The sequence below is a fragment of the Phaseolus vulgaris genome, chromosome 7 (assembly GCF_051622355.1).
Source record: "Phaseolus vulgaris cultivar YP4 chromosome 7, ASM5162235v1, whole genome shotgun sequence".
NCBI lineage: Eukaryota > Viridiplantae > Streptophyta > Magnoliopsida > Fabales > Fabaceae > Phaseolus > Phaseolus vulgaris.
Window position 1 is genome coordinate 22,694,650 of NC_143504.1, and position 17,153 is coordinate 22,711,802.

General features: G+C 43.7%; 1 protein-coding gene across 2 annotated transcripts; it reads right to left on the reverse strand.

Annotated features, from left to right (window-relative positions):
- Positions 1-12,450: 12,450 nt before the first annotated feature.
- Positions 12,451-16,722, reverse strand: LOC137818982 (uncharacterized). 2 transcript variants are annotated; one of them, XM_090305289.1, is made up of 12 exons: positions 16,692-16,722; positions 16,416-16,457; positions 15,454-15,572; positions 15,107-15,221; positions 14,934-15,016; positions 14,592-14,778; positions 13,758-13,837; positions 13,530-13,629; positions 13,151-13,225; positions 12,927-13,030; positions 12,729-12,830; positions 12,451-12,639 (listed from the first exon to the last, which is right to left on the reverse strand). In XM_090305289.1, the coding sequence occupies exons 3-12, from the start codon at positions 15,564-15,566 to the stop codon at positions 12,636-12,638; spliced, it is 963 nt and encodes a 320-aa protein (XP_090161415.1). In that variant the 5' UTR covers positions 15,567-15,572; positions 16,416-16,457; positions 16,692-16,722; the 3' UTR covers positions 12,451-12,635. The 2 variants fall into 2 exon arrangements, with proteins under 2 accessions (XP_090161415.1, XP_068478763.1); XM_068622662.2 differs by having other exon boundaries at positions 12,574-12,639; positions 15,454-15,575; positions 16,692-16,712.
- Positions 16,723-17,153: the final 431 nt, after the last annotated feature.

The following is a 17,153-nucleotide window of genomic DNA, read 5'->3' on the forward strand; positions in this document are numbered from 1 at the left end:
AATTTATTTTTTAATTTAAAATATTATTATAATAGTTTTTCAAGTATACTTGTTTTATTTATTTTTTTAAAGAAATCTTTTCTAATTGAATATTGTCACTCAAGAATAGTACTTGTATTGTCCAGTCCTCGAGCGTTGACCAGCCTCGGGCGTTGACCAGCCTCGGGCGTTGACCAGTCTCGGGCGTTGACCAAAGTCCACATGATGGGACCTCGAAGGAGAGACCCCTGGAAAGTACAGCAGGACAGGAAGGAGTCTCCTTAGGCTCACGGGTAAGGGCAGTCGTGGAGGGAGCGACACCGAGGCAGGGCATGGAGGCCTCGGGCCTCGGCACCTCAACAGTGAAGATGGACAAGGAAAGGTGGTTTTCAAGCCACACCCCAGTTACCAGTAGGGAGAGGCCCAGATCACGAAGGACTCGTGCATGGGGTGTAGGGACGCGGTAGTACGCACCACCAATAGAGAGCCACTGGGACAGAGATGACCCGCAAGGGTCACGTCCCAAAGGTAATCTGCATGCATGGCACGTGAGTAAGGCATGGAACTCCCAGGGTGGATGACTCAAAGATTGGGTGCATGAGTTGGCATCCAAGCAATCATCCCGCGCCAGCTGCACTTCGGCAGGGCCGTCTTACACACTAGATGACCCTAAGTCTGGGCGTTAGTGTCGCTAAGACGCGCCTACAGAATGCTTAAGTCACAGTTAAACAGAATGGCAATGACACTAAAGGTATATAAGGTTGACAACAGACATAATCAGATACGTTTTGACATTTCTACATAACACTATACGCTTTCATTAGTGCAAGTTACGCATTTCTGAGAGAGAAACAAAGTGAGACAGAACACACAGTAATCTCAGAGTTAGATTTTGGTGTTCATTGCCCAAGATACTGACTTGACCGTCGGAGTGCAAACGGTCGCGAGGGCGCCCTATGTTTCTCTGTTTTCAGGTGATTCCACCGGAGGAAGGGAACGTGGGAGTGAAGAGTTCTCGGAAGCGAAGTCAACAGAAACGCACGAAGACGTTAGGTCAACCGACGGAAACATTTGGCGCCCACTGTAGGGCCCGTTCTAAAACATCTTTCCCAACCGCAAGAAAGTTCAAGATTCGTCGAGAAAGTTCAAGATTCATCAAGAAACATTCAAGAATGAGGACTACTAGGCAAAGCTCCACTGCACCAGTTAAAAGTGAAGGTTTGACCCTGCAGCAGGTAATGGAGATGATGCAGGGTCTCCAGGAAACGATGACGGCGTCAAGGACTGAGCAGGAGCGTATCCATATGGACGTGGCGGTGTCGCAAGCAAGAAATGAGGAGTTGCACCGCACCAATGAAGAGTTGTGTCGTGGGTTGCGAAACCAGGTTGGGAGTCGTGAAACAGATGAGCAAGAATGCGTTACGCCTCCCAGAGAGTTCCCCATGCCTTTCTCGCAGGCGATCATGGATGCGGTGATACCATCCACGTTCGTAGGGCTGAAAGCTACGTTCACTGGCATGGAGGATCCAGAGGCTCACCTCATCGCGTTTCATACGCAGATGATGGTGGTTGACGGTTCTGACGCCATGAGGTGCAAGGTATTCATGAGCATGTTGGTAGGGACGACGATGGACTGGTTCATCAGTCTCCCAGACAGCCATGTGACTTCATTTGCACAGCTGTCGTAATTGTTCAGGGAGCAGTATCAGGGGGAGACATTGAAGGAGTTCGTTAATCGTTTTGGGGCGTAGGTGGTGAAGGCCGCCACCAAGGATGAAACAATGATGGTTCATGTGTTTCGGAAAGGGATTTGTCCTGGCCCTTTCAGCGAATCCCTCGTCAAAAACCGCCCCAAGACCTTTGCTGAGATTAGGCATCATGTGATGGCGCACATCACGGCAAAAGGTGAAGTGAATGAAAAGCGCGTGTGTGTTGTCCCCACACGCCTACGTGCACCGACGCGTGCGCAGCCCATGAGGGTGCATGAAGCGGCAACGGGTAAGAAGAGCCAGGGGAGGAAGCAACCCTACGAGTCTAGAAATCCTCAGGCTAAGGGACGTGCGAGGGAGAATAAGCCTGTGAGGCACAGTTTCATGGTGGAGCTAAAGGATCTCATAGTCGTGCCCAACATAGCAGAAAGGCTGAAGATCCTAGCGAAGACTAACAAGGTGTTGGGACCCCACAAGGATGCATAATGCGAGTTTCACCAGGGGTTCGGTCACCCCATACGCAGCTGCTTGACGTTGGGGAATCAGTTGGATGAGTTGGTGAAGAGCAGGTTTCAGAATGACTATTTGGCATAGTCACATGGGACTGGGACCCCATCAACGTCAGAGGAAGATCAGGGGCATGAGATGTCTGTTCATGGGGAGATCCATACGATCTCAGGTGGATTCTCAGGAGGTGGATGTACTACCTCTCAACGCAAGAGGTATACACGTTCGGTGATGTCGATAGAAGCGCAGGTGGTGGATGACGTGCTCGACGTTGACCTTGCTTTCACGAAGGTCGACCTTTGCGATGTCATTTCACATGATAACGACCATGTGGTGATTTCAGTGGTAACCGCGGGGAGGAAGGTGCACATGGTGTTAGTGGACCAGGGCAGTTCAGCGGATGTAATGTTTTGGTCCACTGTTAACAAGTTGCAGTTGTCTCCTGACCAGCTTAGACCCTATACAGGATGTTTGTACGGATTTACGGGAGATCAGGTGGAAGTGCGGAGGTATTTGGAGCTGAGGACCACCTTTACAGATGGCTCCGCATCCCGCACAGAGAATATAAGGTATCTAGTGGTTAATGCACATTCGGCCTATAATGTCTTGTTGGGAAGACCAGCTCTAAACAGGTTAAGGGCGGTGGCGTCGACACGCCACATGAAGATGAAGTTGCCAGACCTGAGTGGGAAGGTGATAGTGATCAAGTCCGACCAACAGGAGGCTAAGAGATGATATGAGAACAGTCTTAAAGCCAAGAGGGGGGTGTTCATGGTGGTGGAGCACCCGCCTATCAAAGATGACCGCGCAGGAGTTGCTCGTGTAGAAAGTGCTCGGGAAAGGCGACCCAAGCCAGTTGGGAACATGGTGGAAAGGTAGATTCGCGGCAAGACGTTTAAACTTGGTAAGTCATTGGACCAAGCACAGCAAGACCGAGTGGCTGAGGTGATAGCGCGTCACCTAGACACTTTCGCATGGTCCGCCTCGGACATGCCATGAATAAACCCGGACTTCTTGTGCCATCGCCTCACTATGGATCCTAAGGTCAGGCCCGTCCAGCAGAGAAGAAAGAAGTTCAATGAAGAGAGGCGTCTGGTCGTCCAGGAAGAGAAGAAGAAGTTGTTGAACGCTTGCCACATCAGGGAAATTCAATACCCTTAATGGTTGGCGAATGTGGTCGGATGGGAAGTGGAGGATGTGCATAGACTTCACTGACCTCAACAAGGCGTGCCCTAAGGACTCGTACCCCCTACCCAGTATTGAGGCCTTGGTGGACAGTGCCTCAGGTTGTAGGGTGCTCAGTTTCCTAGACGCATTCTCAGGGTATAATCAGATCAAGATGCACTATTGAGACGAGTGCAAAATGGCGTTTATGACCGAGACATCCTGTTACTATTATACAATGATGTTGTTCGGTCTGAAGAATGCATGAGCCACCTACCAAAGGCTGATGGACAGGGTCCTTGCACCTATGTTAGGGAGAAACGTCCACGCCTACGTAGATGATATGGTGGTGACTTCGCAGGAGAGGGGCCAGCACGTAGCTGATCTGGAAGAGCTATTTGCTACAATACCAAAGTATCGTTTGAAGTTAAACCCCGAAAAGTGCGTATTCAAGGTCGAGGTGGGAAAGTTATTGGGTTTCCTACTCACTGAAAGTTCGACATTCAGTATGAGCCCCGAGGCCCCATCAAAGGCCAGGTGTATGCGAACTTTGTGGTAGAGCTATCTTCAGGTGGTACACAGCCAAAAGAGGAGGTCAGCTTTAGATGGATGCTCTCAGTAGATGGGTCCTCCAATAAGCAAGGGAGTGGAGCGGGTGTAATCTTGGAAGGGCCGAACGGGCTGTTGATTGAGCAGGCCCTGAGGTTTGCTTTCAAGGCAAGCAACAACCAGGTGGAGTATGAAGCTCTCATAGCTAGGATGCTCCTAGCCAAGGAAATGGGGGCACGCAGTCTGCTGGTAAAGAGTGATTCACAGCTAGTTGCGGGTCAAGTCACCGGGGAGTACCAAGCCAAGGACCCACAGATGGTCGTGTACCTAGGGTACGTCCAAGTCTTGAGGAAGGCGTTCGCGGTGTTTGAGCTGGTGCACGTCCCAAGGGAGCAGAATGTCCATGTTGACCTACTCGCCAAGTTGGCCAGTTCGGATAAGGGGGAAGGCAGAGGACGATGATACAGAAGACCCTCAAAACACCACGGACGTTTGTCGCTGATAATATGGTGGGCATCCATCAAATCAGTACGGATAGGGAAAAGGCGAGGAGCCACCGGTCGTTGACTCAGGAAACACTAAGGACGCCTAGTGTAAGTGCTTATCCAGTCTCGGTCGGAGAAGGGGATCTTATGCAGGTATGTGTAGTTGAAGAAGGGGACACATGGATGACGCCCTACAGACGATACCTGGCTGATGGGATACTCCCATTGGAGCTCGAAGAGGGCAAGAAGATAAAAAGATATTCTGCAAAGTACACCCTTCTAGATGGGGAGCTATTCAGGCACGGTTTCACTCACCCAATCTTGATGTGTGTGAGTGGAGAGCAGTGTACAAGTATAATGGCAGAGCTCCATGAGAGGATTTGCGGTAGCCATGTGGGAGGACGCTCTTTAGCATCGAAGGTAGTCCGTGCAGGTTATTATTGGCCTACAATGAGAGAAGATTGTATAAGGCACGCCCAGCGGTGCAAGCAGTGTCAACAGCACGCCGATTGGCATAAGGCGCCTCCAGAAGAGCTGAGGTCGATTTATAGCCCATGGCCTTTTCACACGTGGGAAATCGACATTCTAGGGCCCTTTGATCAGGCAGATGAAGTATCTGGTGGTGGCTATCGAATACTTCACGAAGTGGATCGAGGCTGAGTTGGTGGCGCAGATTACAACCCACAAGGTACAACACTTCGTGTGGAAGAATATAGTATGTCGCTTTGGCATGCCGAGGCTTCTTGTCTCTGACAACGGTACACAGTTCGCAAGCCAGCAGTTGGGCAAGCTGTGTACAGAGGTCGGGATAAAGCAAGTGTTTGCATCAGTTGAACACCCCCATACAAATGGGCAGGTAGAGTCCGCCAACAGAGTTATGCTAGGGGGTCTGAAGAGAAGACTCGAGAAAGCTAAAGGGACCTAGGCGGAAGAGGTTCCTAGAGGTTCCTAGAATAGTGTGGGCTTACCACACCACGCCTCAGTCCACCACTGGAGAGACACCTTTCAACTTGGTGTACGAGTCGGACGCGATGATCCTAGTAGAGATTCAGGAGAGCTCGCCACGCTTTCAGAGCTTCGTGGCTGAAAAGTCTAATGAAGAGAGAAGGGTGAACCTGGATCTACTAGATGAGGTAAGAGAGGAGGCGAGGATCAAAGCTGATGCATTAAAGAGAAGGGTGGAGCATAAGCACAGTTCCAAGTTAAAGCCCCGACAGTTCCAAGTCGCTAACCTGGTAATGCGGAAGGCTCACCCATATCAGTTGGAGAACAAGCTGTCCCCCAAGTGGACTGGCCCCTTTAGGGTGACGGAAGTCCTGGGAAACGGGGCGTATAGGCTTGAAACCTTGGAGGGAGGCCCCATTCCTCGCACTTGGAATGCAACCAACCTTAAGTTTTATTTCAGTTGAAAACTCTTGCATTGTATACAGTTTAAGGGGACACTCTTTTTCCCTTACAAAGGATTTTTAACGAGGTCACCCAATAAAATTTACATTTTCAAGTATTCCTGAGTTTTTTGTACAATGCAGGGGAGAACTTCGTCGCTCTTGTGTTTAGACATCTCGAGAGGGAGTGGCGGCCTCCTTCGGGGCACCTCCTCCATGAGTGTGGGCGCCAAGCACGGACAGTGCGGTTCAGTAAGAAACGAACTCGTTGCCTTGATGTTTAGACACCTCGAGGAAGAACGGCAATGCCTTATGGTACGCCTCTCCTCGAGTGTGGGCATCAAGCGTGACTAGCAAAATTCGACTGGTGATGAACTGGTCCCCTTGGTGTTTAGACACCTCGAGAGGGAGTGGAAGTATCCTTCGGGACGCCTCCTCCTCGAGTGTGGGCACCAAGAGCACCCGTCGTCTTGGTATTTAGACACCTCGTGGGGCGTGGCAGCTCCCTTTGGGACGCCTCCTCCTCGAGCGTGGGCACCAAGTGCACCGGTCGTCTAAGTGTTTAGACACCTCGAGAGGAAGCGACAGTCTCCTTCGGAATGCCTCCTCCTCGAGCGTGGGCACCAAGTACGAACAGTAGGTTTCGACTAGTTAATTCCTCCTTCGCCTCTGAGCAAAGATGAGGCCAAAGATGCGCCTCGAGGGTAACCCCTCAAGACCGCAAAGTACAAGTAAGTGTCAAGCAAAGAAGTTCCTTGTCCAAAGCAAGAGGTGGAGGCAAGGGCATGCATGCTCACTTCCTTCACAAGTCATTAAGCAAGTTAAAGGAAGAGGGCGAGGAGGCGTGCTACCTAAAGTTCAAAGTCTTTAAGAATCTCAAGAATGTCGTATGAAGTTAGCATCAGAGCGCTGTTAGTAAAAGCGGCAAGTAAAGACACAAGCAGAGATAAGTAGAGCATCTAAATTAAGGTGCAAGTTACATTCAGGATTATAAATGTTCTTAACAGTACAATTGTGAAGCCTAAGGTCTAAGCAGTGTCCTTCTGAGGACGCCTGAGCACAATCTGTCCATCGACGATGTGGTTCGCCGTAGCAAAAGGCGAAGTGTCCATCTCAGGATGTTTGCAAACAACCTGAGCTAGGGCATCTTCAAACCCGAGGGCGTAGGCATCAGTAGCATCATCGAGGAGTTCTGCCTTGGCCTTCTCGAAGTCCTCAACTTGTGCAGTCATCTCCTCCTTGGCTTTCACGAGGGCCTCAGTCTTCTCTGTAAGCTCCTCCTTGGTCTTCTCAAGGGTTTCAACTTGCTCAGTAAGTTCCTCCTTGATTTTCTCGAGGGCCTCAATTTTCTCAGTGAGCTCAGCTTCCACCTTACCCAGATGCATCTCCCGATCAACAGAGCGCTCCTCGAGGTTGGCCATTTTGGCTTTGTTGGCCGCAGCTTCTTCTTTGAGTCCCACCACCTCAGCACGTAGTGGCACCACTTTGCTAAGCAAGGTGGTGTACTTTTGGCCTTTGTCGTGAAGCCTCTTGTTGGCCTTCAGCTCAGCCTTTCGAAGAACGCCCAACTCCTGGGTCAGTGTGGTTTCCCGAATGAAGAAGCGTTTAGCTAGGTTGGCCGTTGCTCTTTCACCCGCGCCAGTTCATCTGCCAAGGCTTGTTGCTCCTTGGTCTTCATTTCAGCCTCGTGGGAAGAAGAGTTGGAACGAGCAAAGAATTCCCCAAGGCTGAGAGTCATGCTCTCTTGCAATGCCTCGTCAGTAGAGCTCCCCATGGCCCCTTTTTGGTAAACTTTCAGCATTTGTTGAAGGACCAAGGGAACCTCAGGGGCAGGGGCAGGAGCTGGCTCAGAAACACTCTCGACCCCATCCTCAAGTGCAAGAAGGTTTGGAGGAGAGGAGGCACTATGAGGGTTGTCCCTGAGTGAGGTAGGGCGCTTGGCAGAAGAAGAGGAGTGAGAGGTGGCTACCATTGTGGTTTTCCGCCTCTTGAAGGCAGTGCCCTCCATGGTGTCCTCATCATCATCTGAAACGATGAGCACCACCCCTTTGTTTTTCTCTAGGGGGCCTGGAGGTGGAGAAGCCCAGACTGTTGCCAGAGGAACTGCAACAATAGGAACTGGAAAAGTGGGAGCAGGAGTCGATTGTGGCGAAGCAACGGTAGGGGTGGTTTGATTGGAAGGTGGGAGAGGAGCAGTCTAGGAGGCAGGTGAGGCAGGACGTGCCGAGGCACCTGCCCTAGCAGTTGTTTTATCACGAACAGACAAGACCTCAGCCAGCCTCCCCCGCTTCTCTGTGTTCAGCACCATGCCTACACCAAAGAAGAAGAGATAAGAACCAAGTAAACAATAAGAATCAGAAAATCGGTACAAGTATAAGTTAACAGATACAGAAGAGCCATAAATAGAGTGGAGTATAAGGAAGAACAAGAGAAGATTCCTATACCAATGTAACTAGCAAGCCTAGTGGGCTTATATTCGTTTTTGATAAGTTCTGCAGTGTTGAAGATCACCCCCAGGTTGGCCAAAACTTGGCATGCCCACGATCAGCTGAGGAGAGCTCATCCAAGGTCTTGGCCTTCTTGAGCTTAAGCTTTCCCACCCAGAATAGTGGAAATCCATCAAGGGTAGTGCGGTCGTGCTCAGAACAGCACACCCTGAAGAATTTCCCTTTAAATCCTTTATAGGACTGCTGGAATAGGGTAAGGATGACTCTCTCAGTCATCCCGCTAAAGCTAACCCAGAGGTTCTTCCCAGGGTTTTTGGCTTCAAAGAAATGTAGGAAGACGACTATAGAAGGGGCATGGCCAAAGAAGTTGCAGAGGATGGAGAAAGCCCTAATGAAGGCCCAGCTGTTGGGATGCAGCTGGGCAGGGGCGACATTTATCTCAGTTAAAAGCTCCCTCTCAAAGCTATTGAAAGGGAGGCGCTGCCTAATGCGCTTGAAGATGGTTTGGTAGAAGAAAAAGAATGGGTCCCTGTCGTTGGCACGATCATCTACGCAAACAGGTTCACCCTCTACACAAGGGCGGACGGAGATGTAAGTGTCACACTCCCTCCCGAACGCTCTACCTTTGAAGTCGGGTTCACTATCCAAGTGCGCCCTCCAATCAGCAAGAGAGGTGAGGAAGGAGGTTTCAGCGAGGAGGTCGTCGGAAGCCCAAGGGGTACAGGGGGGCCTATAGTTGATGCTAGGAGGAGGAGGGTTGGTAGTGACTTTTGTTCGCGCCATGGTGAAAGAAAGCTAAGAAAAACAAGGAAAGGAATAAACAAATGTTCAACAAGGGAAATACTATGGTATGAAACTAAAAAGCTCAAAAAACCCTATTCTCGTGAAAAACCCAGAAACAGGGAACGAAGAAGATGCAGAAGAAGATTCGAAACATGGAAATATAAATAGACCCATGCAGTTATTAATGCGCGAAATCAGAAATGAAGAGCAGTCAATGGAGAAAAATCATACCTTTGATGATTGATGAGCAAAAGTTTCGGTTTTTTGTGGAGGAAGAAATCAAAGAGCTCGAGGAAGAAGATGAAGAGTGTAAGAAAGGTTCAAGTGATGGAATAGTGCATGAAGCGCGCGTTTTTGAAAGGTTTAACGTAAACTTGAGAAGCGCAAGTGACGTTAACTCACAGTCGCATGATTGAGCCACATGTTCGTTGATTACAACATGAACAGGAAGGCGTCACTTCAATGCACTGTGCACGTCCTATCACGAGAAGCCACGTAGGTCGGTAGGGTGAGGCCATAGTCTTTTCGCATAACAAGTTGACAGCTCGAGACTGGGGGGCTTGTGTACCGTCCGGTCCTCAGGCGTTGACCGGCCTCGGGCGTTGACCAAAGTCAACATAATGGGACCTCGAAGGTGGGACACCTAGAAAGTATAGTAGCACAGGAAGGAGTCTCCTTAGGCTCACGGGTAAGGGCGGTCGTGGAGGGGGCGACACCGAGGTAGGGCGTGGAGGCCTCGGGCCTCGGCACCTCAACAGTGAAGATGGACAAGGAAAGGTGGTTTTCAAGCCACACCCCAGTTACCAGTAGGGAGAGGCCCAGATCACGAGGGACCCGTGCATGGGGTGTAGGGACGCGATAGTACGCACCACCAATAGAGAGCCACTAGGACAGAGACGACCCGCAAGGGTCACGTCCCAGAGGATAATTTGCATGCATGGCACGTGAGTAAGGCAGGGAACTCCAGGGTGGATGACTCAGAGATTGAGTGCATGAGTTGGCATCCAAGCAGTCATCCCGCGCCAGCTGCACTTCGGCAAGGTCGTCTTACACACTAGATGACCCTAAGTCTGGGCGTTAGTGTCGCTAAGACTCGCCTACAAAATGCTTAAGTCACAGTTAAACAGAAGGGCAATGACACTAAAGGTATATAAGGTTGACAACAGACATAACCAGGTACGTTTTGACATTTCTACAAAACACTCTACGCTTTCATTAGTGCAAGTTACGCATTTTTGAGAGAGAAACAGAGTGAGAGAGAACACACAGTAATCTCAGAGTTAGAGTTTGGTGTTCGTTGCCCAAGATACTGACTTGACCGTCGGAGTGCAAACGGCCACGAGGGCGCCCTTTGTTTCTCTGTTTTCAGGTGATTCAATCGGAGGAAGGGAACGTGGGAGCGAAGGGTTCTTGGAAGCGAAGTCAACAGAAACGCACAAAGAGGTTAGGTCAACCGCCAGGAACAGTACCATACAATTTATAGACAAGATAACATGTGTATATATATTGAATGATAAATATTTTCTTTTATTTTAATAAAAAATTAAGTTTCTTATACGAACTGTTCTTGTCGGTTGACTTGGATCACCTTCGTGCGTAGCTACGAAGTACGTTTCTAGGACTCCTTCGCTCTCATTCCAACTTCACATCCCGCCGCTATGAATACCTAAAACAGATAGACAAATGGGCGCCCTCGCGGCTGTTTGCACTCCGACGCTCAAGTCAGTTGTGGCAGAAAACACCGTAACACTTCCCGTCGCAGAACACCACCAGCTCAGTGCTCAGAGAAGTGCGTAACTGAATTCAATCTCCCTGAGTTCACTTGTGTGTAAAATGTGAAAACGTACCTCATTCTGTTTAGCGCGAAGCTTTATATACCTTTGCCCGTGTTTCTGCCACGTGTCTACCTCTGACTTTAAGCTTATCTGTGGGTGCAGCTTCGCGACACTGTAACCCAAACTTAGGGGAATCCCAGTGTGCAAGGTGACTCTCCCGAAGTGCATCCCGCGCGGGGGTGACTGCATGGGTGTCAACTCATGCGCCCATGCTCTGAGTCATGCGCCCTGGGAGTTCTCTGCCTTCCTCACGTGCCATGCATGCAGATCACCCTCTGAGACATGACCCTCTCATGGGTCGTTTCTGTACCGGTGGTTCTCCAACGGTAGTGCGTACTGTCGCGTCCCTACACCTCATGCACGGATCCCTCACGAGTTGGGCTTCTTCCTTCTGGTATTGGAGGTGTGGCTTGAAAACCACCTTTCTTTATCTATTATTACTGTTTGGGGTACCGGGGCCCGAGGCCTCCACGCCCCTACCGTGCCTCCTACTGTGTCGCCTCCTCCACAGTCACTCCTACCCGTGGGTATCATGAGGGGACGCCCTTCTGGCATAAGCACATTCCTGGTGCTAAACCCGAACGACACCCGAGGCCGATCAACACCCGAGGTCGGAGACTTTAACAATAACTTCCTCACTTGCTTCATAGTACCTATGATGGGTTCCTTACATTGATTTCACCATGTTGACTTTGATCAACGTGGACCGGTCGGTGTCACTCAATTTCATAAACCATCTTTTATAAGTCAATAAAATTAACTCACATTACTAATTAAATAAAACGAATAAAACAAGACGGACACGAAATAAATTAATACTAGGCGGGCTAATACACATTCTCTCCCCTATTCAACACCAATTTAATAAAAAGAAGATATTTTGGCCTTGTGTAAGAGAAAAAAAAGTATAGAGAATGAGACATGAATAATCATTTTTAAAATGTACATGTATAGTAATTAATATGGGCATCTTCTTGAATTAAAAAAAAAAAAGAAACAAAGATAGCGTGCATTAACTTTACTCAAGTCAAAATCATGTGTCCAATTTCACCTTCGCTTTTAATATCCTTAATTTTTGTTTCTTTGCTCCCTCATTCAAAACAGTAGCGACAATTCCCAGACCTTTTCCTTCTTTTCTGCTGACAAACCCAAACCCCTTAAAAGTAAAACAGTGGTTAGTCACTTCTACCAATGCTTTATTTTTAAGTTAATCGCATCATTTATTCGATATTCCGAGGAAAGTCTCTCGAGGAGATTCAGTGTAAGTCACTCATGATTATTTTAATTTAATAAAATCTTAAAATTATGACTTTCGCAATTTATTTTATATTATTCATTGTTACTATTTAATGAACTAAACTCTAACTTAAAATGGTAACACTAATTCATATTCATCTTCAATGTTTCCAGATATATACCCTTTTAAATTAAAACGGTGACAGAAACATTATAAAGATAAATTTGAAATTTTTTTATTTTTTAGTAAAAATTATCAACTTTTTCAGTAACATGCAATAATAATCATTCTAAACTCACTCGCAATTTCGGGATTTCATAAAATGAGCAAATAAGTAAGCAAAAGCAACCCACATAACATGAAACTCTACTAGTCTTAAATAATATCAAATAAAATCTCCAAACATACATCAAAGTTTTACCACGTCTAGAGTTTGATGGCATTATCAAGAAAAAAAAATCAAACATTTATGTTTTTCTCAAACTTATACATAGCTTATGACAGCTTGCATGCGAACAGGAAGTCAAAGCATTCAATCAGCAGAAATCCTACATGTTACCTGCGAATACGTAACACACAGATGAGTATAAGGCCTTGTACGAACAAAAAAAAAACATTCTTAAAGATTATATTAGAATCAAAACTTACATCATGTACGCTTCCTGCCCCATCAAAAACGTCCTCAGAATGGGATCCACTGGAAGGCCCCTTTTTTCATAGATTGGATCATAAAGGGAGTTGAACATAACCCTATAGGGTAGTCAACAACATGCTAGCCTTATTATAATTCAAAATATAAAAAGTCATGCATTAAATAAATTCATTAATTAATTAAGATCACTCTACCTTGGTGGCTGAGAGTTTCCATTGCTTTGAGTAATTGGATTAAGCAAGCTACCCACATGAAACTCAGTTGATTTTTTACTGTCGTCTGACACAGTCATTTTCATCTATATATGTACAAAAACAGTATATCATGAACAAAAGTTATAACATGAAGCATGAGGGATCGATCAATAGGTGATTGTCACCAAAAGCAGTATATAGATATATCATTTCGTAATGAATACCTTTACATTCCTTGATGATGGCTCTCCCATTTCACGTTGGCTGGGAATTGGATAAATATTGCCCCTGGGTCCATGCTGCTCACATAAAAATAGAAAAAAGAAAGAAACAATTTTAGAGAGAGTCTGACACAACTGCGTACAATGATATTAAATACTGGTATAAGCTTCATCAAAGAATAATGCTATTCTTCTTATATACTTCATTTACTACATGTTTATTTTAATTTTTCTTTTATCTTTTTAAATCACATAACCTATTTCATTCTACACTGTATATCCTTTTGATGTTATGCACAAATATGTGGTTAAAATTGCATGATCCTCTTCATTGTAGCTAAAAGCATCTTCTTACTTGGCTTGAAAAAAGGTGTAACCATACCCTTCTAGTGTTTAAGGACAGAGATTCATTGGAGGATCTTCCACTTCTACCACATGAGAAGCTGCTTAATCCTCCTAACTGCATCATCTCCGGGATTGCCCTTTAATTTTGAGTATACAGTGAACATTGATCACTTCTGAATTAGCTTCAATACATAGATAGATACACAGATATTGATAATATAAAAGTTATTATTGAAGCAAGAAAATGAAGAATAAGTTGAATTACTCTAGGCCAGTGCAAAGTTGAGAATGTGGTTTCTGCAAATTGGTCCACTGACTCCTTCCATTTGCAACTACAAGTTGCTTCTGAATGACAAACAGTTAATTTAAATGTGAAAGATAATCTTTTAAGTGAATGATAGTATAATTCTTTTTACAACATGGGTAATTTATTTAATTTTTCTACAATGTATCATCGCCGTACTCGAAGAAAAGAAGATCAGATAGCCGGAAATTGTCGTGGTAGGCACATCGTCGGGTTTCCAGAAAGCTTAATTGAAGTTGTTGGAGGTTTACGTATAAAACTGAAGACCTAGGCAGGGGGTATTTTATGTTCACTGTCATAGGAGGTTGAGAGAGGCAGCACTAGCCATTAGGTGTGGAGGTTGCGGAAAGGCACTCTCCAAGTACCATTCAACCTGGTGGGAGGACCTAATGGTGTTATGGTGGTGTGAAATTGTTGTTTAGTGTTTTGAAACAGTCCAGCATTACAATAGTAGTAGAATGGGGCTGTTTTTATGATATATCTTTTTATCCCCTGTTTTGGGATACCTCGTGGAGGTCCTAAAAAGCAGAGTTTTGTAAAGGGTTGGGATACCCCTTTTGTATCTCATTAATTTAATTTAATTTTTTGCTGATAAAAAAAAAACATGGATAATTTGTTTATATTTTCTTTCAACATAAAAAATGAATTTCAATGCAAGATAAAAAATATTTGGACAGAAACTTGGCTTGCCATTTTAAAAGATCGTTTTTTCTTAAGAATAGAATTTTGAGAAGAAGAAAAAAGTCTAAAGTTAAAGTACGTTTTTGCATTTAAAAATGTTGTAATGATTCATACTTGTGAACTTGATTCCTGAATTGAAGAGAGTTTAAGACTTGAAGAAGAGTCTCCATGCAGCTGTGGTGTATAGTTTGATGTTGGATGGTAGTTACCATTGCCGAAACTAGTTACAGTGCTTTCAGCAGTTGGTGAAGCAATTGGAAAGTGACTTCCATAGTTTGTTCCCGTTTCCAAATTCCCAAGCCTGAATTTAATTTCAATACTAAGTTCATTAAATTTAATCACGAATATGAGAAAACATTATGATCTGTAGATGATTTTGTCAGATAATAAAATTGATATGGCAACCCTTTAAAAAATGTAAATTTTGGTTAAAGAAGCTATGTATATATAACTTACTGATGGAAGAGTTCAGGGTGAAGAGTGTTTTGAGAGACATGAAACAAACTCTCTTGGGCTTGCAAATCTCTCTCTAATTCTCCCTGCTTGTTTTGATCAAAAGGAATGTAAATTATTAAACTAATAACTTGCGTCTGCATAATAAGAGTTTGTATATGTTGAAAAATACTCACAACAAAAGAAGGAAAAATCTGGGGCATTGCTACTGACAAAGATCTTTCTTGTTGGTGTAGAGCATTATTATTAACAAAGGGGTCCCCAAGATCAAATTCAAGCATAGGTCGCGACCTACAATTCATTTTTATAAATTATAGTTAGTCCCAAAACTAGAAATCCTAGTTTATCATAACAGATATGTCTTTTTGGAGTGGAAAAATCTAATTCAACCTTACAGTGATGTGACCATTCTGAAAAATTCACCAAATAGGTTCAAGAATGAATTATGAGTTTGGTAAGTTTTATTATTTCTAGTCAATATAACATTTATACTTATACTTGTATTTCTAAGGATTGTGAATACCTTTTGGTTGATGATACAGGAAGGTGAGCAGCATTTGAGACAATTTCATCAAAATCAAAACCAGTAGTTCCACCATTGGAGGTTGACATTCCAGGCTTTTGTACTTGATCCATCCGCAGCTACTACCAAAGTAAAACATTTTAAGATTTTATTTCATGTGTATGCATATTAATGAATTGAACTAACTAAATTTTACGTGAAATTAGTAAACAAATTTAAAGTATTCAATCTCGCATTTTAACCATTTGATATTTTTTTATTATATATTTTTTCATATAAATTAAAAATCTATCTTTGTATTTTATCCAGTGACACAATTATTTGTATTTTAAATACTGTTATATACGAAAAGAAATACTTTAAATACTGTTATATATTCTTTATATATATACTCATCCAATTGTTGTTAATCAAATACATACATGCATATAAGTTTCTTGGTTTGACATCATGAGCTGAAACGGCTGAAAAATCCTAAAACATCTTCATGCAAAAATCATTATATGAAACAAATTTAGGATTTGAACTTTTGTCATAATTGTCACAAGAAGAATTCATCAAATAATTCAATCTGGTTAAGTATCAACAAATCAAATCATTGGTCCGAAAATCAACGACTTATTAGCTGCAGTGGTATTAGACTCAATCTCCATAAATAATGTTTCAAATTAATTGAAGTATTGAAAAAAAAATCAAAGTTGAGAGGATTACATGTTAAAGATAACCAGAAAAAATCATTTAGTAAAAATTAATTTTAAAATCACATGGTATAAGAAAATTAATCTCATTAGAATTAATAAAAGAGTCAATATATTTATGCAAAATTTGGGTGAACCAACAATAGTTACTTACATCAACGCAAATAAAATTAATTTTCAACATAATGAATGAAGAAATTAATAGGACAAAAAGAAAATACTTCTCAGCCAACATTCAAAGAGAAAGATGAAAGTTTAGATTACCTTATTGGAGAAATCTTTTAATTGAGGGAGAAAGTTTCGTACCTGCATGAATTAAAATATATATAAATCAGTTTGAGGAAGAATATGAAATTAAGCATTTATATGGATAAAAAAATGTCATGCAATTGTTGAATTAGATAGGAAGTGTTCTTAAAATTGGTAGCTGCTAGTTACTAGCTAGCTTGTTACTGCTGGAGAAACTAAAACTAAGGAAAAGATTAAGACTAAATTATTCATCAACCAAAACTATAGCAAAGAGAGAGATGAAGTAAGAACCTTGTGTGCGAAAAATGATACTACTTCTTTTACTCACTGTGCTTTGATGTCAATCTTGTATAAATATAAGAAACAACAAGGACATGGACATATTAAACTATTAAGGAAAGTGATAAAAATAAATTAATGTAGTTTAGTCACATTTTTTTGTTAAATGTAAATATGAAAATATAAAAAGGAAATTAAAAAAAACTAGTAAAACAGTCATCTATTACCATCTTCGGGTGTTATTAAATTAATTTGAGTTTAAATATTCAATATAATTATCTATTACCATTTTCAGGCTATTAAATTAATTTGAGTTTGAATATTCAATATAATTCTTGGATTTTTCAAAACCAAAAACATAAAATTATTTGACAGACACGTAGGTATTCCTGAGTAAGTCAGCAGTATACATAGTAAGAATGTTTGTATTAAGTATGCATGTATTGGATGAGACATTAAAAGAATTAATATTTG